The sequence below is a fragment of the Poecilia formosa genome, unplaced genomic scaffold (assembly GCF_000485575.1).
Source record: "Poecilia formosa unplaced genomic scaffold, Poecilia_formosa-5.1.2 Scaffold71, whole genome shotgun sequence".
In the NCBI taxonomy this organism is placed as follows: domain Eukaryota; kingdom Metazoa; phylum Chordata; class Actinopteri; order Cyprinodontiformes; family Poeciliidae; genus Poecilia; species Poecilia formosa.
Window position 1 is genome coordinate 258,127 of NW_006800010.1, and position 24,456 is coordinate 282,582.

Sequence of the window (24,456 nt, forward strand, 5' to 3'; positions counted from 1 at the left end):
CGCTTGGCTGTTGAGGCCACCATTCGCAGCACGTGCAGTCACAGTTCTTTCTCCCTCTGCAGATGGAAAGCATTGAAGCCCATTATTGCGCTCTTTGAGGGGCGTCTTATGAACTCTTTGGCACACTTTTAAAGAGAGTGGCCCTAATGTATTCAGGCCTGATTCACAGCGGCTTTGGCACTACCATCCCCCCATCAGGCATGCACACTCGCCTGGCTACTTTTTTTTTTTTTTTTTGCTCAGAAGAGAGAGGTAAACATGTGTGAGACTCAACATTCCCTACAACTTTTCCTTGTTTGTTAAAAAGAGCAATTGATGGGCCTGACAAAAGGGACTTCAAAGGGGGCAGCATGAAAGGCAGGAGTCCTATGGTCAAGACATTTCCTGTTTATCTCATGAGAAGTTTATGAAGGATGCTTCATCACGGTCCCAGAAACTCATGAGGAGTTCTTTAATGCTGCCCAGATCTGACGGTTACATAACGCGAGCCTGTTGAAACAACATTGTCGAACTTGTGCCGGTGATCTGGTGTTTGCCAACTCCGCTGCTATAATTAGGCACTGCACTGCAGTGAACCACAGAAGAGGCCGAGTGAGTAAGAATGTCTCCAAGCTCTCCGGGACAGAGGACTAATTGTTAACACTGCTGATTATTAGGGTACTTTTTTTCTTTTTTTTTTTTTTGTAAGGAGAGCAAAATTCCTCAGCAGCGGCTGTGACTGCCGCTGTTCATGTGACTGTCAGCTTCTTCCTTCGGGCTGTGGATGGTTCATTGTTGTGTCTTAAAGGGTTGCCGGGCGACAGGAAAGTGAGGCTGGGGTGGAGTCTGTCTGGACACACAGACTCCGTCACACACCCTCATCTGCTCTCTGCGGCACACCTTGGACACATGAAAACACAAAACAGCCACTCAGACAAGTATCATTATCAGCACGTGGAGTCTGGGCCGAGTAAACAGAAATCACATGGAGTATCATTAGATACAATACATGTTTTTAAATGCCCTATGGATTTGAGGTAGTTAAAGTCTCCTTCTGTTGGTCTTTCACATAAAATCATAGTAAAATTGTTGAAAAAAAAAAAAAAAACGAAAAAAGTTCTGAGGGTTTATTTATTTTTTTCTTGTGGCGTTATAACTGTCACCAGCTGATAAAATTTCCATCATTCTGACTTTGTTCAACCTTTTAAAAAACACAGCTTATCTATTTTTATTTAATATGTAACATATATTTATAATAAAGTTAATATTATGCTTTTTTTTTTTTTTAGCATTGTACAGTCTGTCACTTTCGCACACATTTTCCAAATTTCCAGACGAGCAGTGATCTCTGTTATCTGACCCACCGATTACCACAGAACCCTGCATAAATGCTGATTTATGTTTCCAGTGAAACTACTAAAGAAAACAGCCGACATGCAGTAAATTATGTTTGCATCCTGTTATGTGATAATAGTGTATCACTTTTTAATTTGAAAAGGCACTTCAAACACTGTCGGTTCCCGTCGGCGGCTGTTTCTGCTCCTACTCAGGTTTGGTGCTTATTTTTGCCTTTGAGGGTGACGCCCTAAACAAGGAGACCCTCAGGCTCAACAAGCTGTTGAGGAAAAGGCTCCCTTATTAGCAGGCAGCAATTAGCAGGAGGCTAGGAACACTTCTTTGGGAAACATCTCCCCACATATCTGAGCAAAAAACCCCTCTATTGATTTTGGGCAGGATGCTTTGCTAGGCGTTTTTTTAGGTGTAGCTGAGAAAGTAACGCCTGTCCATGGGCAGGGTCACTCAAAAATACCTGGGAGGAGCACATCAGAGGAGGGATGGATGCGTGACTCTGTCGTTTCCACTGAATGTGTTGCAAATGGATCGCGTCGGTATGTTACAACACCGTGGAATGCCAAATATGCGAACTGCTGTTGAACTACAGATGTACTTTACAGTCGCGAACGCTGTTGTCTGTATGCATTTATTTGTGACAGTGTTTAACAAATAAACCACCATTGTGCATTTTAGTGTTACATGTGCATTAATGAATATTTTTGAACAACACAACTGTAAATTACAGTTGTCCAGTTGTCCAAAACAATGGCTTTAGAACTGTGAGTAGAAATTGTAGATTCAGACATACTCAGGATTTGAAGTAAAATTTTGTTAAATCACACTCAGGAACGATTTTTTATTTATTTATTTTTTTTAAGAATTCTTTAGCATGTCAAGTTCAATGACCTACAACAGCTCTTCCAAGGAAACTCCTCTGAAAATCAACTACTGCTGAGAAACCCAACTAACTAGACTGTGTGGAAATTCTCTCTCTCTCTGTCTCTGTCTCTCTTTCTCTCACTTTATCTATTTATCTAGTTTCAGAACCGGGCTAGTAGCACTGTTATCTTGCAGCAAAACAGTCCTGTGTTTGAATTCAGGCTTGGGTCTCTAAACATGGAGTTTTTGCTTGTGTGGGTTCTCTCTGGGTACTCCATCTTCCCCCCACAGTCCAAAAAAATGACTGTCAGGTCAACTGGTGTCTCTAAATTGTCCTTAGTTGTGAGCGTGTGCATTCATTGGTGTTTGTCCTGGCGTGTCTTTGTGTTGCCCTGTGATAAACTTCTGACCTGCCCTGGGTGTACTCCGCCTCTCACCCAATAATAGGCTAATAGGCACCAGCCCCGGCCACAACCCGGCAACCCTGCAAGCATAGGTAAGTACAGTAGATATGTGCAAAAATAAAAGCAATGTAACATAAAACTTTCTAGATCAAGATGATACAGCCTGCAAATTTGCTCTGAGATAATTAGTCTATCTATAGACAGACGTACCAATAATTTGCAGAAACTTCTTTTTAAAATAACACTATTTATGAAATAGCATAAGATCATGTCGGGATGCCAAAAGCGGCAATACATTTTAAGTATTTTACAAAGAAATTCTGCAGTTATTGTTTGGCCTACTTTGTTCAATTATGTTTTTTCTCAATCTGCAAAATTGCACAGCATAAAATATGAGGGAAGAATAAATGTCCTGCTGCTGCACGTGTGCATGTCTGGATTACTTGTTGGCATGTTTGACGCCCTACTGAAAAATGAGGAAGGACGAGCAAGAACGAAAGCACAAACGCTGGCTTACTGTATCGTCATCACATTGTGACGTTACAGTAGACTGGCTGTTTGTTTGTCATGTCCTTATATGGTACGTGCGCATGTTTGTTTCCTGTCTCTGAAACGATTCCTAATTTTTTTTTAAAGTCTATTTTATTTTATTTATTTTTTTTACAATTTTACAGTACTTTTATGTTTGCAGTGCTGTAAAAAAGTTGCGGTTTTTTCCAGACTTTGCTTTTTTTTGTGTCACCCTTACATGTTTTAGATAATTATACAGATATTTAAAATATAGTTCTTGTGTGACAGTTTCCTTTTTTTAAGCAATGAATTAACTATGATTAACCACCCTTTTTTTGGAAAACTGGGTTCAATTTCAACTCCTCACACTCAGATCTGATTATAGCATAAACTGTGGAACAAAAAAATAATCACTTCACCAATCTGACAACAGGAAATATACTTGGAGATAAAAAAAAAACCAAAGGATGATGCAGATTCAACCATATTGGTTATTTACTAAAGTGTGTTTACAGTTTTAATGGTTTTCCTTTTGGTCACCTGTGGGAGATGTGTACAGAAAAGCATGACAATATCATGGAAAATGACATCTTCTTCTCTTGTCTTACTGGATTTAAAGAGTGGCTTTGAGAAATACACTTCAGTGTCACATTACATTTATACTCCAGAGAGCAAAGAAACTCAGGGGGTAGCTAATTAAAAGTCACCTGACAGTGATCAATTAAAAATCAAGTTAAAAAACTGATTTACTCCTATTTTCTTTTAGTTATGTCTGTGTATGTATGTTTATGGACGTAGGGAGGATAAATTGAACAAAACCATGTCGTCAGCATGTAGTTTTTATGCTCCTCAGCTGTAGAATCATAGTGAAACTGTTAGAAGAAAACCTCATATATCCATTTATATGACTTTCTAGGAAATAAAACAAATTTGCTTCTAAATTCAAGTTATACTTCAGCACATGCTTTTTCTGATACTTTCATAAGATATTTAGCAATGAAACAATGGAGGGTATTGTAAAACTGATCAACTTTTGCCCATCAGTTGGAAAACCTTTTTAATTCACGACCTAAAACATGACCTGTCAAGTACTTTTAAAATGTTAATTTGTTTCAAATGTGCATTTTAACACTTATTGCCTAAATCCAATGTTTTATTTTTATTTTTACAAAGTCTGTCTTGCTTCCAGTGTAAATTTCTTCACTTTTTTTTCCCCCCACTTCAATTCTTGTTAAAGCACTTTGTTTCCCCTATAATGTTCACATTAAGATAATTCCTGTTTGTTATGGTAAACGATTGCGTTTCCTCTGAAAAAAAAAGTCTTCAGTTGTGCGCTCTGTCTGTAAAGAACGTGAGTCACACTCAGACAGCTTAGTCAGTGTTTTCCCTGAAACGCAACCATTGGCCACACCAATAATAATTTAGCAACTCACGTATCAAATGGAGATGATATTATTCTGTTGAGTAATCCCATCAGTCTTTAAAGATAGTTTAGCTGTAAATCTGTAAACGATTTGTACAAACTCACCGCTAGAGTCACGGCTTCATGCTCAATGTTTAACTGCAAATCAGTCACACACTGCTGCCTGCCTGTTAAGATATCCTACTCTCCCCCGACAAAAACAAAAAAACAAACAAAACAAAAAAAACACAAGCCTCTGGTGTGGTTTGTGTGCAGCAAAATGAAGCAATATATATGGCTCTTTTATTTTCTCACGCAGGTAATCGGGGTACAGTAACACGGGAGGACGGGCAGCCAGGCAGGAAGCAGCGTGGGCAGTCTCCCTGTGTCACCGCCTGCGTCAGACCAGACGCCAGGAGGGAGTTTTCCACTGACGAAAAAGGCTGCGCTTCTCGGCAGTCTGCTTCAGACAAGGGAAGCGCTTCGGCTGGTGCGGAGCCCAGGAGACAATAGCAGCGAGAGCTGTCTATACATACACACAATTCTATACGGGGGATTCGCGCACTGGTTTTTTGTTTGTTTGTTTTTCCCTCCTCCTCCTCCTTTTTTTTTTTTTTTAAATTCACATATTTTATTTCTTGCGCTTATTCGGATTACTCTCCCATCGATTGATTATCCAGTCCTTCTTTTGATTCCCAATGGTGATCGGATACTTAAATTGGTGAGTATCGCTATACTGAGCGGCGTAATTTATCTGCTTATTCTGTTTGAATGTTTTTAGTTGTTTGGTCGGTTTCAAGTATTTCCACATGGTTTGCATAAGGGAACCGTTGTGACTGGTTGATTTTAAGGGCTTTTATTGTCTTTGCTGCCTTTCTTAAAAGAACGACTGTCGCTCAAGTTGTCGATTTATTGTTGTGAGGCGCTTGGACACTTAAATCTGTTAAAGTGAGTTTTAATCTAGCAACATATTTTTTTTTTTTATTGACGCAAAATAAAATAAAAAATTAACAAACAAAGGTAGCGGCAAAGATTTTAAAAATAATAAGTTGACCGAGTCGCGATTCCAGCCAATTGGATTCATTCATTTGCTTCCTATATGCTCTTATTCTGGTTAATATAAACTCCACAGCTCTCATTTAGTGGTTGAACGCAACTATATAGCGTATTTTGTGTTCGTGGCTTCATTTATATGAACTGTTGATGAGGTCGGCTTTGTGTATTGAGTCTCTGTGTATTGAGTTTGTGTGTGTGTGTGTGTGTGTGTGTGTGTGTGTGTGTGTGTGGAGTTGTTCACCTCCGTGGTGCTGGTGCGCCTCTTGTAACGAGAGCGACTCCTGAAGGCAGTACATGTGAGCGCCCAGCTGACAGGGCTGCTGTCATTAGAATTAGCATTAATCATGAGGAATGATCGGGTCAGGGAGGGAGAGGGGGCGACTCTGTTTGCGCATGTGCAGAGTAGATTTGATCATTGATTCTTGATTAATTTGATTAGGATACTATTTCTTTTAAAGTGAATGCTCTGTGGCAGGTGGACGTTCAATGAGCACTTTCTTGTTTGAACTAACAGTTTTGCATGACAATAAGCGGTTATTTCTGAACGTATGAGTTAATTTGCAGATGATCAGCTTACATGTGCTGGATGTGTTTTGTTGTCGCTTTTTTTTTTTTAAATGTCGTTTATTGTTCTCCCGAATGCCATCTGAGCCATATGTATATCAGAGATAGTTTAAATCGTCTCTAGTGCGACCTCACCCGGATCATTTTTGGAATCTTTTTTTTTTTTTTTTGACTTGGTCTGAATGATCCTTTGTCTAAAGGAAAGGCTTCTAGTCCTTGCTGTTCAGCACTGATTGGTACATGCTTTTCATATTAATGCTCATACGTGTTAAATAACTTGTTGTCTCATCATATAGAACAATAAAATATTTTAAAACAAATTAACAACAACAAAAAAATATATATATAATGCAGTGGTGAAACAAAAGCTCTGTGTTTTTTGAGGGAAATCATTTTGCCAGTATGTGTAGACTACATGGATTTTAACTCCAACTGGACGGGCACTCAGTGGTGCCAGGATTCTCCTATGTGACCCACTCGGGTTGATTTAACACAACTCTTACAGGCAACACCAGTTGGCCACCTTATATGTCTTAGTTCATGCAGCACGACACCTCAGATCCATATGGGCCCACTTTTTCAAACAATTTCTATTCCATATGGGTCTCATTTCTAAATGCTGGCTGACCTCTCACCAGGGGTGCAGCCAGAGATTTTTTTTTTACAAAGAGTGGCCAGAAGGGGGCCACTAATAATCTGGAAAGGTGATCAGAACTAAGCCATAACAGAACTTCTGGCATTTCTTTTGTTTAATATGTCACAGCGGAAGCTGGAATTAATACTCTAAGCTAATTTCTTGTTGTTTTACAACATGCTTCACAAAGTTTAGTGTCGATGAGCTTTTAATTGCTGTGGTTCTCCCCATTGTTATTTTTTTTTAAGGTAAAGATCCAATAAAAACTGAAACCTATTCTAGCAATTATCTAACACATACAACTCTAGATCTATGATTGTAAAGAGCATCAGTTGGCGTTGTTGTGAAAGTCATAATTGGGTCTCACTGGATCATCAATTTTTTAGCCCCATTAGGAATTCACACCCATTCTTGTAATAATGCAACATATCAAGACTGGGTCTTTTGAAATTCTCAATAATTATTATTTTTTTATTCCTTCTTGCATAAAAATTATGTACATTGGAAGAGGTGGAAAGAGGTCAACACATTTATAGAGGTGACTGTTGCTTCCCCTGGATTCCCTTGATGGCATCTCTGAATCTACCAAGGCAAATATCATCCACCGTCTAACTGCCTCGTGTCCATCTTGCTATCTTGTGTTCAGTTAACCTTGCGGTGCCTGCAGCTGCCAGGCGCATCAGACAATCTGGATGGCCGCTTCCTGTGCACCGCTCTCTATTTGTTTCACAACCTCAGGAAGCCCTTGCACACTTTTGGTATCGCTCCATGCCAGCTGGGAGAGAGAAGCGGCAGAAGAAAGCCGAGTTCAGGCGAGGCTGGGGCCCCCCCACGCTTTTGTGCTGGGAGCACAGAGAGGAGAAGGAGGGAAGAGGACTGGATGGGGGTGGGAGCGAGGGGAGTCGGCTGACAGTCTTGAACACAGCAGCAGTGGAGAGAGAGAGAGACAGAGAGAGCTCCCATCTGGCTTTGTCCTCTCCCAGCATTCCGTACGGCAAGTGTCCCAGACTGGAGCATGACCCCTGAACCCACAACCTCCTCCTCCCTTCCTCCCTGCACACATACACACACCCAGAGCAATAGAAATGTTCTCAAGTCTGCGTGTTCCTTAACAGCCTTGCCTAGATTTTAAAGTTATACTAGTCAGACTATTTGGTAAAATCCCTCAACATCACATTAGATATGACGTTTTTGTTTGAGCATTCCCCTCCATTCTTCTTCCTCCTTATTTGCATGCTTTAACCAAATTCCTCCTTCAAAGGGATTTACTTTTATTTTGTACGACTGCAGCAAAGCATTTTTAGCTGCTCAGTGTGAGCAAACCATGGAACTATTCATTCAGTTTGCAAGAGGTGAATCATACAGGAAACCAAACAAATGGAAAACGTCAGACAACAGATTTCTATCAGTTAAACTTCTGAAACTGGCCACTGGATGTCTGTTTATATCCGGCACAGAGACTACCGATTATAACTATCTGAAGCCCTGATTCGGATACATTTACATTTGGTTTGTTTATGTGCTCATTAATGGACACTGCCTCTTTTTTTTTTTTTTTTTTTTTTTTTTTTTAATAGATCAATTTTATATTGAATGCTCACTTACCTCAGCATCTATGTCATAATCTGCCAACAGTTGCTGGCCAGCCATAATGTTTACTAACACAAGTTTATCTTGTGCCTCGTGCATTTTAAGTCATGGTTTCATACTTTGTGTGCATCACTGGACCATTCCTTTTAAATTTGCACCAAACTCGAGGGCATGTGTGTGTGAGCACACAACCTGACAGGTGTGGCTTTCGAAAAGCAAAAAGCTCATGTTTCCCAGTGAGCAGGACTTTCCATCGTTTAGCAGCAGAAGGCACATCTGGGTTAGATAGAGCCTGTGTTCTTCTCCCACTGTTACAGCTGGAGCTGCGCTGCCAGAGTGGAATTCCTGCGGATTGGAGACATGACATTATTTATTTGTTTTGTACAATCCTTCCCCCTTCTTCCCACCACCTCTCCTTTTTGGAATCGCTGTGCGCACGGGGCGAAGCAGAGGAACAGAATGTTTCTGTGGCACAGTCACACAGCGAGCCCTCAGTTAGAACAACAGGCTCAAAGAGGAGGAAGAGGGAGAAAGGAAAAAAAAAAAAAAAAAAAAAAACAGGAGATGTGCTTTTCCTGCTTTGCTCCAGCAGGTGGAGCACTTCTGACTGACAGCTTGGGCTTTAAATAATGAGGCAGAATTTACCCAGCTGGGCAGGAACAGGAGTCTGGGGGCCACCTTCATTTCCGCAGCTCTGATCAGTTACCTGAGAGGTGTTGTACCCTGAAGCCCTGTGGGAGGAGGGGGCTGACCTGCCCAGACACAACTCCCCCCCCACACGCAGGAAGGAACGCTCATCATTATCACATTTTATGAGCACTCAGTCGTTCAGACGCTGCGAGGCTGTCAGTGTGCCATGTAAATGCTCTCAGCGGGCCAAGATTAGCACAACTTGTCACTCCCACCCATGTTGTTATGAGCTGCAAAGGGGGCTGGACAGACGGTGCAAGGGGCAAAGTCAACTGTGACTTCTCCTGTTGGGCTGAAGTGTAGGGGCTGTGGGGGGTAAGATTCAACAGGCTTCCAGTTCTGGAGTTCCTGTGACAAGTAGAAATGGTGGAAAGGTCTGGAATTTGAGTCGGGGTTTTCTGTCTGCATAAGGGAGTGGAAAGCATTTGTATTTCCAGGTTTTATTCAGTGTCTCTATCCATCCATCCATCTGGATTGAAATATCTCCTGTGAATACAAAGTTCAGTATACTCTGGACCGAGGTTCCGGCTAATTTGAGTCTGGTTTTCTTACCCACAAATGCCAAGATTAAATTGGTTGTTTTTGAAGTAGCTTTTCTGAAATTTGAACTAGAATTGAACTCTTTAAATTCCACTTTCACATTTGTTCGGAATTTGCTTGAACGAAAAGCATAGGTGTGCGTTGTGCTCATTATTGGAGCCTTTTGTTTGCATCCAGATGTCATCCACTGAAATAATTTACAAGTCCTTTAGGGGGACAATAACTTATGTTTCCAGATAAGGTGAAGGGATTCTAAAGTCAAACGAACAGCACACAGCTGCGCGTGTATCGAGATAATCTCATCTCACTGACATAGTTCTGGTCTGACTTGAGCTGTGTAGTACTTCTGGTGACAAATCTCCTCGCCGGAGATTTATCTCCCCAACTCTGCGACAACTTGGCTGGGGGAGCACCTCGGTGGATGTGTCCTTTATCTGTCTGCCCGCGTGTGGCTTGATGGAATGACAGCAATGCATAATTTAGTGCTCGCTGAAAACATGCTGCGCTCCCTCTCTCTGGCTCAGCTGTCCGATCATATCCATTCTCCATTTAGAGCGGCAGGCGTTCAAAGGCTCTGCCTTTTCTCCATTCCTCTCTTTTTTTTTTGTACCTTTTGTTCTTTTCCTTCCTCGCCCTCCACCCTCTTGCAAAAGACTCATTACAAGACAGATTTTTTTTTTCCTCTTCTTTTACCCCTGGTCTCCTGCTCCATCCGTGCTCCCTTGGCCTCGCTCTGTGGCTGCAGCGGCTGAGAAGCTCCAGATTGACTACAAGCCGTCCCTTGCCGGGATTAACCTCTCGCCATTGTTTCTGCCCGTTGAACAGGATTAACAAATCAATGTGTCAGGTAGACTGCAGTCAAGAGACAATGACCCAGTTCTGACACCACTGCCCCCCTTTTCCTCATCCACCCACCTCTTTCCCTCTCCTCCCCCCCCTTCTGTCTCACTGCAGCTTTTAATTAAAAAGACTTTGCTTAGCTGGCGCTATGTGCTCCCTGGAGAATGCCTCACAGCTTTGTTTTCCTTTTTTTGTTTTTTTTTTGCTGAAAATTGGGGGGTGGAACTGATGGTAAAATGTGAGGTGAGCTGATGCCGCGCAACATTTGGAACACACATGTTGTCTGATAAAGTGAACACATAAGCAACAGATGCTGCATCCAGGTGTTTGGAAATTGTTTCAAGGCAAATCCACTCCCCACCCCTACGTTTTGGATACGAGGCATTTGGAGATTATTTTGTGCTCCAACACATTCGCAGAGGGGGAAATTAGTGGCTTGTGTTCTCACTAGCTACTGTTTGGTGGAAGCCTTTTTTTTTTGTAGTTGTTGCAAGCCGGCATGACCTTTTACAAGGTGAATAATTCGTCATGTGTGTAGTTTGGACAACCATAGCAAAGACAATAATGGCATCCCCCTCTTTCAACAACAAAACTCTATGCCTTTTGCCCTTGGCTCTAGCATCTTTATCTTTGTCACCACCGATTTTGCATATCCTTTGCAGCATGCAGAAAAAAAAAAAGATTCTTTTCTCCTCTACCTGCTTAGTTGTTTTTCCCTCCCTTCTGTTCTTGGAACGTTGACTCTCGTACAGTGTTCATGCAAGACAGGACAGGCACGTGGAGTGGAAGTTCCTGTAAACCGACTGTTTCACCTTTTCTTTTTTTTTCTTTTTTTGGCACCTTCAAAGAGCGACAACGACTTACAGTAGTTTGTTGACATGACGGGTCTGCCGTTTGTGTCGCCGAGCCTACAATAATTGGCCCGGTAAGACTTAAATTTAGCTCACTTGCAACTGCAGAGGATCCCTTCTCTATAATTATCACGACCTTACCTTTTAATTGAGTTTTTCTTGCTAAATTATAGGTATTACAGGGAAAACATTTGAGCAAACAGAGCTGAAAATAACCCCAAAAATTGAGGCACATCCACAAGTTTAGCTTAAGTCGGAGCAGCTGGAAGAGGATCTGCAGTGATTGCACGGGCAGAAAATTGGATACAATTGATAAACATAAAGAAATAATGTTTCTGATCAGATTAGTGTGGCAACAGTCAAACCAACATGAAATGACAGTAGTCATATGAAGTATGGTATAATATTAACAGGTGTTCAGCTTTGCACCAGCTTGCTGCAGAAAGCTGTTTTAGCAGTCTTGTACTGTTGAGGTTTTGCTTCTGTTTGCCTTCTGACCAAAAAAAAAAAAAGGTGACAGACAGGGTCTGAGGGAGTCTCTGATGATGTTCTTGTATCAGTTTGAGTCAGATGCAGAAGTAGAGACCTTTCAATTACTCTTTCACTCCCTTCACTGTCCTCCACATGGCACTCTTGTACCTGAGACCCGGTACTTTAACACACTCTCAACCAGAGTGCTATAATTTGTTTTTTTGGGTGATGGAAGGGAAAACAGTTTGATGAAATGATCTCCTTCTCCGTCCCACATAGTCGCTGGGAGTGTCCGCACTGGAACAGAGCCCAGTGGTGTCTTCCCACTCCCCCCTCTTCCTTCCTCTCTCCTCCCCTCCTAGTTTAGGCTCAGTCCCAGATTGTGAAAATGATGACCTGTACTGTACAGCGTCCACCACTGCCTTTTCAGAATTGGCAGAGAACCCCGGGGACATCTTTTTGTCGCATAAATCTAAAATGTACAAGTCGTACCCTGCTGTCTCATCAAATAGTACGAGTTTTTAAGGTGCTTTGATGTTTTCCTACAATTGCTCGAGTTCTGAGATACTTATTAACCGGTTCAAGTTCAGAATTAAACGCATCAACCAGGTTCGACCAGTGTGATGCAATATTATGGAAGATTAGTGAATAAATGGCATTCTTTCTTCTCTTTTTTTTTTCTCCTTCCTTTTTATTTTTAATGGATTTATTGTTCTTATCGCTGAGCCAGCAGACTCTCTCGTGGGAGCTGTGAAGAAACGCACGAGTTACATACCAACAATCTGAAAAAAAAAATAAAAAACAACAAAAAAATAAAATTCCTCCATGTATCATTGTGCATGTAGAAATTCCACATGAAGACCAACAAGACGAGTGGCAAATTCCTCTTAGCCTTGACCTGTTTGAAGAGAATATTGGTGGCTGGATGATTGGGTCACCTTTGTGTGGTCTGTCTGTATAATCAATGCTGAGCTGATGGGATTTGTAAGAGGGCGAAGGGTCCAGTAATTGTTGACTTAGGCAAATAAGGACTGATTGATTGCTTCCTGCGTCGTGGCTAGCTCCCATTATTTGCAGCGTGAGACGTGGATCCCTCGACACTCTCAGATGGCAGTACACAGAACTCAGTTTTGCTGCTCTGGCTGTGCAAAAGTCTTGTGTGCACACACAAAAGCAGAGCGGATACTTGCAGTACGTCCTGTTCTTAAGATGAGACCCATGTTGCTTTCTATTAAGTGGTGTGGATAATGTGCTAATAACCCTTGTCTTTCTGCCCATTCCCGCAGATTCTTCACACTGAGACGCCATGACTGGGCTTCTGAAGAGAAAGTTTGAGGAGGTGGACGAGGACCCATGCTACTCGTCTCCCTCGCCCTCTTCCCTCTCTTCCGCCTGCTCGGGCTGGGACTCGGAGGGGGAGAGCTGTTACTCGGACACCCTGGATTCCAATCCCAGCAACCCGTGCTCCCCAGCAACAAATTTCAACAGTGAGTGTTCCCTCTCAAGCACTCTCTCAGCTTGTCTTCAGCATCCACTTAAACTCTGATTGCAACCCAAACATTATACAAGACTGCTTTAGCGATTCATGCCACTGGCATCCGATGAAACACTTTGCAGAAATGGGTCCAGACTTTCACAATGAACACCTCTGATGATTTTTATGCCCTAAAGCTGCAAAACAGTTAATCACATTAAGCACGGGGGCGGCTCACCTCGGTTTTATTTCCACCTTCCTCCCCAGAACCTTGTAAGATAGGCCCATTGCTTCACTCTTCCTTTCAGAGATTTAGGTCGAGCAACTTCAGGGTGTTTACGTCTGTCTGGATGCGGCTGAGTCTTTAGGGGGGACTGGTGGCGAGTTTGGAGAGGGGATTGTGTTGTGTATTGGGGAGAAGGTTGCAAGGTTTCCAGGATGGTGGGGCAGGAAGCCAGGAAGAGAAGTGTGGCAGGTTGCCAAGGCTGGGAACACACAGCGCCTTGTCTGAAACCTGGGCGTGCACCCAACACAGGTGCTGGAAGAAACTGGGTGAAGGGATAGAAAAAAAGGTGTGGGGGCGGTGGAGGAAGCAGACATGCAAGCCTACTTAGAAGATCTGATTGAGTGGACTATTATGATTTGGTGTTTGTGTTGGACAGAAAGTTGTTTGCTAGAGAACACTGTGCAAAGTTAGTTCATCTGGAAGCTACAGAGTGGGTGCTGTTTGTCTCTTGTGGTTTGGATGGATACGCAGCTGAACCTGGCACTCGGGTTGATCTGTATTACCCCTGGCAGCAGATCAGACAAATCAGTGAGGCTGTTGTGTTTATTGGTTGTCCATGCTGAGGCAAAAGGACACTTTTTACATAAACTTTCCACATTATTGGGATAACTTAACATGCTTTGAAGTCGTCAGTAATATGTCCGTTATCCAATGTAGACAGAATTAATGTCTACAGAGGGGCCAAAATCCCCTGGTGGTAAAAAGGCTAACATGAAGTCATAAAGTGCAAAACTTTCCATCGGTAATCCACAACTGTGCAACCTAACCAACCCAACTAGCTGTTGGCATTACCTTCTACAAAGGTTTTCTACAAACTCACTTTGGTACAGCAGCTTTCTACTAGATACAAGGGGAACTACAATGGATTAATATCTTTTAAGAACATCACTTAAAAAAAAACATCCAAACTTTTCACTTTAACTGTCATAGAAAAGTCACAGAAAAGCTACTGGCTTTTTGTGCATTTCTTTGTTTTTGTACAGGGACTCTGTATGGAGTTCCCTTCCATAAAACAAAGGTAATGGGGACCAGATGGGCAGGGGATTACCAGACTTTTCTTTAAACACATAGGCTACTCTTATTAAAAATGGCTGCTGGAGCTTAAGCGGTGGGAAAGGTTGCTTGTCTTTAAAGGAAACTTAAAAGCTGAAAATTCCTTGATGGAGTAAGAAGAATTTACACTAAAGTTCAGCTCTGCACTCACCCCTCCTCACCTCCCCCAGTGTGGTTTATTTCTAGATGTAGCTCATTAATGACCTTTAAATGTGTGGCTCACGATTCAGGTGCGAAGGTTTCCATCCCACCTGGAAGCCCCAGGGATTTTACTGATCATGTACTGATCCCTGGTGCTTCCTCCACCACGTTCACCACTAACAAAAAGGGAAATTCCTGAGCTGGGCGTCCTTTGGTCGCACGCTAGTGAAAAGCTGGATGGATTCCCAGCAGTTTGGGTTTCACTTTACAGGATGTACGCATGTCGGATTGCTCTTGGCCGTATCATTTAATTGGGTACATGATAAGGCCAGGTCAATAAATCGCAGAGGTGTCCTTTTTCAATTCGTCAGGCAGCATCAGCACAAAGATGTGGAGCAGTACGCCATCTAGTGGTGGAAAAAATGATGCAGGATCACCCTTCATGTGTTCTAATCTTCTTCTGTTTGTCCTTCCATAGCAACATCCATTCTGAAGAAGTCCAAAAGAGCACGCCGGGGCAACGTCACATTCGACCAGGTGACTGTGTTCTTCTTCCCACGGTGCCAGGGCTTCACCAGCGTTCCCAGTCGAGGAGGTTGCACCCTTGGCATGATGCAGCGCCACAGCGCGCGGCGTTCATACACTCTTGCAGAATTTGCTGCGGAACAACGGCTCCTGCGCAGGGAAAAGTTCCTCAATAGGCTTAGGGAAGAGAAGCTGGAAGCTATGAAAATGAAGGTGAGGAATGCCTCTAGCTAAAAGCCTATTAACTGGGTGCTCAGTCTCCTGTCTGTGGCAGCAAATACACATGATTCCTTTTTGTCTGCTACAGCTGACAAAAAACGGAACCCAGGAAAACGAGGAGGCAGATCGGCTTACGGTAGATGACGTCCCAGAGCAAGACATAGACATCAGCAGTGCCAACCTGGACGAGGGCTCTTTCCTCCAGCCATTCCCATCTAAGAAGCGCTATGCACTGCTCAAAGCAGCTGGTGTGAAGAAGATCGACAAGGAGGAGAAGAGACAGCTGCACGAGCTGAGGCTCTCCAGGGAGAACTGCGGTTGCGACTGCCAGGGCTTCTGCGAGCCTGAAACGTGCAGCTGCAGCCTGGCGGGCATCAAATGTCAGGTAAGAACAGGAACAAAAAAACAAAATAAAGTCACCTAAAATGTTCCTCTTTGGTCAGTGACTGCGACCAAAGGGAATTCAAATGAAAGTTTTTGTTGCAAATATTTCACAGATTCTTTCTGCTCCTTGTAGATGGATCACTCTTCTTTCCCATGTGGCTGCACCAAAGACGGCTGCGGCAACACAGAGGGCCGAATTGAGTTCAACTCTAACCGCGTACAGACGCATTACATCCACACTATAATGAAGCTGGAGCTGGAGAAGAGGCTGGAGGAGCAGTCCAGCGCAGAGGAGGAGGAGGAGGAAAACACTACGGACGCAAACGCCCAACTACCAGCGGTGCCCTCCTTCCCTTTCAGCTCGGAGCTGATGGCAGGCGGAGAGAACAGCTGCAGCAGTGACATGACGGACTCATCGGACTCATCTGGTCAGAGTGAGGACTCTGAGGCAGGCGAGAGCCAGTGCAAGCATCACAGCCAGCTGGAGGTGGACGAGAAAGGCCTGAGCCGGATATTGAGTTTCAACGATACGAATAGCGGGGATAGCGAGGATAAGGACAGTAAAAACGCGTGTTGCCCAAATCAGCAGAAGCAACAGCCAACAACAGAGGCGTTCAGCAGCTTTAGCATCGTGGACTTTGCTGATGAAAATGACAACATAGACGCTGCGCTGCTGGAATCCACAGACAGTCACAGGGACAATCGAGTGACGGCCATTTCAGAACTCTTGGACGAAAACGCCAACCAGGGAAACGGCATTTTCCATAGCTGCAGCGTGCCGCACACGCCTTCTCCCAGCATCGATCGCTCGGCGAGCTACGACATGGACCTGAGTCTCTCCTCAGAGTCAGACCTGGAGTTCTTCGACGGCTTCCCGTGCTTGGGGCCCAGCTCGCTTTACAATTCCCTGAAGGAGTACGAGCACATGGACAACTATTTCCAGTTTCAGCTGCCTAGCTACCCCGGTTTTCCCGCAGCGAGCGACACGGGGACCTGCCTGCTGGAATCTCTGATCGGCCTCTCAGAATCCGTCCCGGAGCCCCCTGCTACGTTTACGGACAATCAGCTGATGGAGGAAGCCATGAAACTGTCTGTGATGGAGTCTGTGAAAGTTTGACAAAACATGTGAACTACGTAAGAAAGGAAAAACCCACAAGAGAGAGAGGGGAAGGGGGTTGGGGGGTGGGAGTTTGGAAGAGGACTGAAAAATGCACATACGATGTCAATGTGTTATGAGGAAGCTGTGATTTCCCTCTTTTTTTTTTTTTTTGCCTATTAAATATTCAGATTCCAGACTTGCCTTCAAAATGTTAGCAAAGCAGTTTGGGGTGATTGCTGTGTGAGATGGCAGCTAGGGGTTAAAAGTGGACAGAGATCAATTTGACCAGGCCAACAGAAACCAGAGAATCCTAAGAAAGCTCTTTTAACCAAACCAAGACCACCAACCGCTCTCGCTGAGCAGGAATCACCCTTAAAACTGTTTCCAGGTTGGGCGTTAATCTCAACACAGCTGAATGTTCACCTCAGGGAATTCATTTTTTTTTTTTCTAGCTTTTGGAGGCAATGTGTGGTGACCATTGCTGTGATTGCCTTCATACGAAACCTGAGTCAGATTGAGATGTACGGTAGTTCTGTTTGCATCCTCCCCCTCTCACCCTTCCCCCTCCTTTCTGAAGATGACTTGAGCAAAGAAAAGCTGAGGTCTTCATCCCAAAAAGGTCTTTTTAAGGTACAAGGAAAAAAACAAATCCCTCTCAGAGCTCCTCGATCCGCACTTTATCTGTGAAAATAACTATGTATGCATAGGCATTGTTTTGGTTATTTGGGATAGATTCAACAGTTTGATGCTAAATTATGAATTATGGAGTTTCTTATTTATGGGCTGGGATTGTTGCTCGTATTCTTAAAAAAAAAAAAAAGAAGAAGAAGCTATCTGTATTTTATTTTGTTTTAAATTATTTCCTTTATGGTTTTATTTATTTCAGATGAAGCCTCCATTCACAAAGCACTGTGGTTTGTTTACCTTAAAGTGCAATCTTCCTCCTTTTTTTTTTTTTTTTTTTTTCATTATCACATTAAGGTATTGCTATGGAAAATGGAACCCAGTGGCGGTTTTTGATGTTTCATATAGGCAATTGCCCAGGGCGACATTACAAAGGGGAGCACTCGAGAAACTGTTAGAAAATATTACATTTCTGCCCTGAATAAGTTTTATATTGCTTTCATGCGTGTGCAGTCGTGGGAGAGTGCCCCCTTCTTCCTGCTGTCTATAGGGTGACTAGTTTACGTGCTTCATGAAGAACTGCAGTGCATTTGATCCAACCCCGGCTGGATTTGTGTATTTTTGATCGCTTGGCAGAAAGAAGAGCTTGCACAGAACGTCATTCATTCGAGAACTGCCACTGATGGGACCACAAGTCCATCCGAAAGTATTTAATATCTATTCTCTTAACACTTTGTTTTAAGTTATTCTGTCTTTTATTTCATGAGTTATTTAATTTAAAGACATTTTGGCAATAACGTGGGCCGTCGTGAAGTTTACTGGATGTGCCTGTTTATCAGGGGGAGCCATGCCGACCAGTGGTGTGCGCGCAGTGCTTCCGTTTAAGCTTTTGGGACTGAAAACTGTGGAATCTCCCTAATCACTGAAACAAATAAAGAAAATGATGGTTCTATTTGTATTGCTGCCTATAATATAACCGTAGAAAAATTACACTAATATTTTCTAATATATGTAGGATGAAAGAATTCTAATCACTGACAAATTGAATATTTTATTAAGAAAGCAAAATTAATAATTTTCAATCCGAGACGACCTTTGTAATATATGAATTATAGAGAAAATGTATGCTTATGAAGGTTAGTACATTCTGAAGTATTTTTAATAGGCAGCCGAATGGTTGGATATCTTAGAGAAAAGCCACTAAAACTTAAATTGCAAAAGAAAAAAAAATCTATTTGATTGTACTCTGAGTATTTCTGGAAGTCTGTGACTTGGGTTAAAATATGTTAGAAATTACACAAATGCGAAGGTTTTTTTCCTTTTTCTTTTTTTTTTTTTTTTTTTTTTGTATTTTAGTGGATTAAAAACTGCATATATTATACAGTTTTTAATCCTGAACCCTGAAATTTGAAGAGTTGCCNTTAGTGGATTAAAAACTGCATATATTATACAGTTTTTAATCCTGAACCCTGAAATTTGAAGAGTTGCCTCATTGAGTATCTTTTTTTTTTTTTTTTTGAGCTGAGGGACACTAGAGAGCTGATGTACATATCCTCACCCTTTCCACGGCTGTTTCAACAGCCTTTTCTGGACCCTTTAGAAATTATGCATGCAGGTCCGATTTGTTAAAACTTCTTCTGAATAATTGTATTTCTTTTTTTTAAAGTGCAGAATGCACATTGGAAATGTATTATTCTCTTTTTGCCTTTTTTTTTTCTTTTTTTAAAATAATTTCATCCTGTATATGTTCGTATGCCATAAAGATTGGCACCATTCTTTGCCAGCAAACATAATTTCTCTTGTAAAAAAAAACAAACAAAAAAAACATTCAATCATGAAGAAATGACATCAGTGAGTGTTTATCAGTGTAATATATTACAGTACAGTTTATTATTATTTCAAAAGAATGTGTCTTACTTTTTCTTTGCCTTTTTGTGTTGTGCATATTTCTGCTTGAAAAGGTCCTGCAGAGCAAACAAAGCTGCTTTATTTTTTACATATTCACACATTAATCTGCTGTTCAAAATAATTTCCTTTCATCTAAGCCATTTTGACAGCTTGTCCCTCCAAATGATAATAAAAAAAACATTCTTTTGTAAATGCCTAGCTGTTTGTCTGATTTGTCATGTGTTGGATACATTTATTTTAGCTTCTTTAACTTTATTTATATTTTCACTTTGCAACATGTCTTTTCTGATTATTTGAGACAGATCAACAAGAAGTGGTGCATAATAGAAGTGAGGAGAGGATACATGTTAGCAACAAAAGCGTGTATTTATAAAAAAGTCCCCACTACTTTAATACCCCTAAATAAATTAATCTCAGTATAAATAAGAACGAAAGGAAACCTCTTAGAGGCTGCAAAAAACTTATGGCTGGGGAGGAATCCCAAACATACAACCAGAGCTTCTTCTGGATGGTCGAAAAGCTGTGGTAAAAAAAAAACAAAAACCTGACATTAACACCTAATGAGACTGAGGCCGAGCTATTTTGCAAAAAAGGATGGGCAAAACTTTCCGTCTCTAGATGTCCAAAGCTGAAAAAGACATACCCGAGGGGGCCGCAAGCAAAAAACACATACACTAAGTTAATATGCAACAGATGTAAAATGTCATGTTTCACTGCGGACGTCAACCTGACCTATAAAAGTTAATAATGCAGATAGTTTATGAGGTCAAGAAGCCATTTTGTGCACAAGCCATTTTAAACATTTTCAGAGTTTATTTCACCTTCCTTAAAAAAATTGTATTTTTCACACATTACCCTAAAAACTGCTGTTAAAGATCTCCATGTCTGAAGAAAATGGGAAAAACACCCAATATGATGTCATGCTGTAGTCTCCCAGAATACCGCAAACATATGGCCAGAAATTCCAGGCGGGGGGAGTATGTGACTGCTTTTAGCTCACATTTGGTCACAATTAGGATCGCTTGGATCCAAGGCGAAAATTGCACAAATCTTTTAGCTTTCCTTGATCCTGACAACTCAAGAAAAAAAACATTTCACCTACATGCCGTTTAAGTGAAAATCGCTGGTTTCCTGTGATCTTTGGTTTAAAAACATCCTTTGGAATTTTCCATCATCTCGGGCTGCAGCTTGGGAGGTCAGGAGGTCAGGATCATAATAACCGTGTTGGTCCTGGACCAATGAACATTTATACAGCATTCTGGTTGTGAGCCAAAGACAGCAACAGGACATGCAATAAGTTCAATGAGGAATGCATTTCTGAGACTGTAAAAGGAGTGTAAGGCTCTTGCAGCAACACAAAGAGGAATGTTGTGCTGTGTGGTGAAAACATGACACACTGGAGTTTTTCAGGAATTTGAAGTAAAAGACTGAGACATAAGAGGATTTTTATTTTACTAATGCCACATGGATGTTAGAAGTCCACACATTTCTATATAAAAAGCTTGATCCATCACCTGAAAAAAAAAAAGAAGTCAAATAGATCCGGCATTCATCAATTTGGGTAAATATCATTTCATTCTGGTGGCTTCATGCATGTTGTTTACCGAATACATCCAGTGAAGGAAGGAAGAAACTCTGGTGAAGACGGTTGGTTTGAACTTTTGGTTGCACACGCCGGCCGGACCATAACTGACCACACCGTGGACTCTCCAAACTCCATCGGTTAAGCAGTTCAGGGGACCTCCAGAGTCGCCCTGGAAAATTATCATCACTTTTAGTTCATAAAGTGCACAACTCTGCACAGATTGGTGATTCCAAAACGTTATAGCTTCTAACCCCACAAAAACATTTCCAGAAACTTTTAGCCCCAAATACGAACAGTGGACATACATGAGCAGTGCTGTTTAGAAAAAGAAATAAAGGCATAATGCTCAGCTAAACATGAGACCTACAACCAATATTATATTTAATCACATCATGGAAATTAGCTTTGAATATTATTTTGATCTGGTTGTTGTCCAGATCAACAACCTTGATCTGGACAAGGTCAAGGTTGTTGACCTTGGAACTTTGTCAAGGTTGTTGACCAAGGAACTTTGGGAGCAGTTCCTATTGTGGAACTGCTCCCAAAGTAGTGGGAGCAGTTCCACAATAGGATAACAATAATCTCTATTCAATTCAATTTTATAGCAACATTTTTAAGATTAATTAAAGATAAAAGTGAACTAGGTGCACTTTCATGTCATACTGACATCAGTTTGGACTTTTGATTTGCTGTTTGACAGGGCACCACAACATTTGCTTTTGCTTTTGCTGTGGGTTTCCTCATATCATGTTTCACGACCCACAGTGTGGGGCTCCACCTCCAATTAGGAGAACCAAAGTGCCAGATGTTAGACATTAGCCCTTACAAAGTTTTTAGTTTTACAAACTAAGTCTCTGTCTACAAACCTGGCAACCATCGCCTCCAGCACACACCATCGTTTTAAGAGCAATGCTGCCCCACCACTCTGGCTGGGAGCAGGCTGCATGTTCCACTACAGCAGGGGTCCCCAAACTACGGCCCGCGGGCCGGATGCGGCCCGCCACGTCATTTGGTCCGGCCCCCTGAACAATGCCGGATCCGGCCCGCCTCCTCATGCCAGACAGCATTCAGTGTTTTTTTTTTTTCATATATTGTATTTTCCGGTTTATATTTGAATTTTTCTTCAACCACCAGGGGGGCTCTTGAGCAGATGTGAAACTAATTTTCCCTCAATGAAAGATATACTAGTCAGTCCCAGTCACCGTTTCACTCACGGTTTTTCCATTTGCATTCTGGGTAAAAATCTATCTAAAAGCGCGAATGTGTCGTCGCCCCCCCCCACCCCCCTCGACAAGAATTTTCTAAGGTTTCTTTCTCCAAAAACTAAGACCGGCCCCCGACCAGAGAAAGGAACAGCTATGTGGCCCTCGCAGGAAAAAGTTTGGGGACCCCTGCACTACAGCCAAAGGAGCCACCTGCAGTTTGTCAGGGACGCTTCCGTTATCTGAGTTAGTAAGCATAAAATACATATTTTTTTTTAACATTGTTTTTTCTTTCTATTTGTATGGGCTGTTTGTGCATTTGCAATTTGTATATGATTATTCGATCTGTTTACTCACAGTCCATTAATCCCCAGCCTGTGATGTAACAGGTGAAGCCATGAGGCAGAGTCTGATCCGGATAGGGAAGGTTTGTGATTTCCACATAACCGTTGTCATAGTTAGGATTAACCAGCTTCAACAGAGCAATGTCATTGCTGAGGGAAATAGAAGAATATATTAATTGCTGTTTTATCTTGTTGGATTGTTTGTTGTTGTTTTCTTTTATTTAATTTTAATTTGATCAATTTCATTGGAATTCAATTCAAAAATGCGTTCTTCACCCCAGAGTGAAGTTAAATGTTGCAAATGAAGTTTTTTTTTCAACAGTTATAGTTTCTGTTGGCTGTTCAAATGGAAAATTACCTAAAATGTTTTGTATCCGATACGCTTAATATTATTTCAATTATATTTTATGTTGCGTATGCCTAGTGTTTTATTAAGTTACAAAAATGAATAAGTGTGGGGAACAAAGTCATTATGCCCAAATGACATTTGGGATGACAGGAGGTGGGAGTTTGTCCTGTAACCGGTGGGTTGCTGGTTTCAACCCCCCACTGTGACTCTCTTGGTCATTGTGTCATTGAACAAACACTTCACCTGCCATGTCTGCTGCTTTTTTTCATTATTTCGGCATAGCTCACATTTAATTGTTCAGGCTTGAGGTTAAACTGAGAGATTACATATTGCTAACTGCTCCTTTACCCGTTGGCCAGATCGCCATTCCAGTCAGGATGGACGATGATTTTTTTTCCACAGAGGTGAACTGCTCACTGCCTTCGCATTCAAACAGGCTGTACTCACCAGCCATCACGCGGTACTGACTGACATCCGAGCTGATGGAGACAGAGAGAAAAAAAAAAAACAATCTGATCAGAGGTCTACCATATTCCAGAGGATATGGTAGACCTACAGGTGTCCAGTGCAAGGAAAACCCACCTTATGATGCAGTGAGCTGCTGTCATGATGTAGAAACTGTCGACAATGGAGCCTCCGCAGATGTGGCTGAAGGATCCTTCATTGTATAAATCAAGCTGCAGAGAAATCTGAGAGAAACCAAAGAGGGAACATCTGTATGCGGTATTTGATTTTAATTTTACAGCAGAAGCTTCATTAATACTCTACCTGCCACTTCCAGGTGTTTGGTTTAGCATCACTGCCTCCTATGACCCTTCCATTGTTTACCTTTTAGTTTAAAGGTTCATTCGCACAAATCAGCCCTTTTGGAAAACACACGATCATAAATGCAGCACATGGTGACAATGTTAATGTTCAGAGTTTAAAAACAAAAGTGAATGTTGTGTATGCATACCATAGCTTTACATACTTTACATACTGTATTTATATCAGTTTCACAGGGGAAGACCTTCAAAAGGTTTGTCTGAGTTACACATATGTTGAGATACCTGGCCAGTCAGCAGCCAGGGTGGTGAGTTCCTCACACAAACTAGGGAATCAACATACAGTAACTGTAATGGTTTACAAAATAAGACATTTTATGTTTGTGTTGTTCAGTTACAAAATTTAGCTCCAAATTATAACATATGTTCTTGCATATACATGCATTTTTATACTTAGAAGTAACATCACTTATGCAAGAACTTATTTCTTTTTATCATGTTCTGATATGCTGGGAAAAGGCCAGATGAAGTCACATGACGTCATCCAGTCACATTACAAGAAATTCTGCTAAACCCTCTGTGAGACAGGTGAGTCAAACAAAAAAAGGTCCAACAAGATAAGAGTTTACTTTAGCAGGAGCTAAAGTAAAGAAAATGTTCTCCAGATTGTAAAGTCAACAAAATTTAACACCACGACATGTATGTGTGTGTGTGTGTGTGTGTGTGTATATATATATATATATATATATATATA

The 24,456-nt window shown here is 41.8% G+C and overlaps 1 protein-coding gene, 1 long non-coding RNA gene and 1 pseudogene across 3 annotated transcripts; 1 reads left to right on the forward strand and 2 right to left on the reverse strand.

The window, feature by feature from the left end:
* Positions 1-384: 384 nt before the first annotated feature.
* On the reverse strand, positions 385-12,482 carry LOC103140412 (uncharacterized). The gene is made up of 2 exons (XR_476497.2): positions 5,807-12,482; positions 385-879 (listed from the first exon to the last, which is right to left on the reverse strand). It is a non-coding gene; the product is annotated as an uncharacterized LOC103140412 (long non-coding RNA).
* On the forward strand, positions 4,917-18,003 carry csrnp1b (cysteine-serine-rich nuclear protein 1b). Of its 2 annotated transcripts, none has more exons than XM_007555558.2 (5): positions 4,917-5,230; positions 13,032-13,232; positions 15,178-15,437; positions 15,532-15,828; positions 15,961-18,003. In XM_007555558.2, the coding sequence occupies exons 2-5, from the start codon at positions 13,052-13,054 to the stop codon at positions 16,942-16,944; spliced, it is 1,722 nt and encodes a 573-aa protein (XP_007555620.1). In that variant the 5' UTR covers positions 4,917-5,230; positions 13,032-13,051; the 3' UTR covers positions 16,945-18,003. The 2 variants fall into 2 exon arrangements, with proteins under 2 accessions (XP_007555620.1, XP_007555622.1); XM_007555560.2 differs by lacking the exon at positions 4,917-5,230 and adding an exon at positions 12,840-12,936.
* Positions 18,004-20,885: 2,882 nt separating this feature from the next.
* Positions 20,886-24,456, reverse strand: part of LOC103140493 (elastase-1-like) — a 4,771-nt pseudogene continuing 1,200 nt past the window's right edge.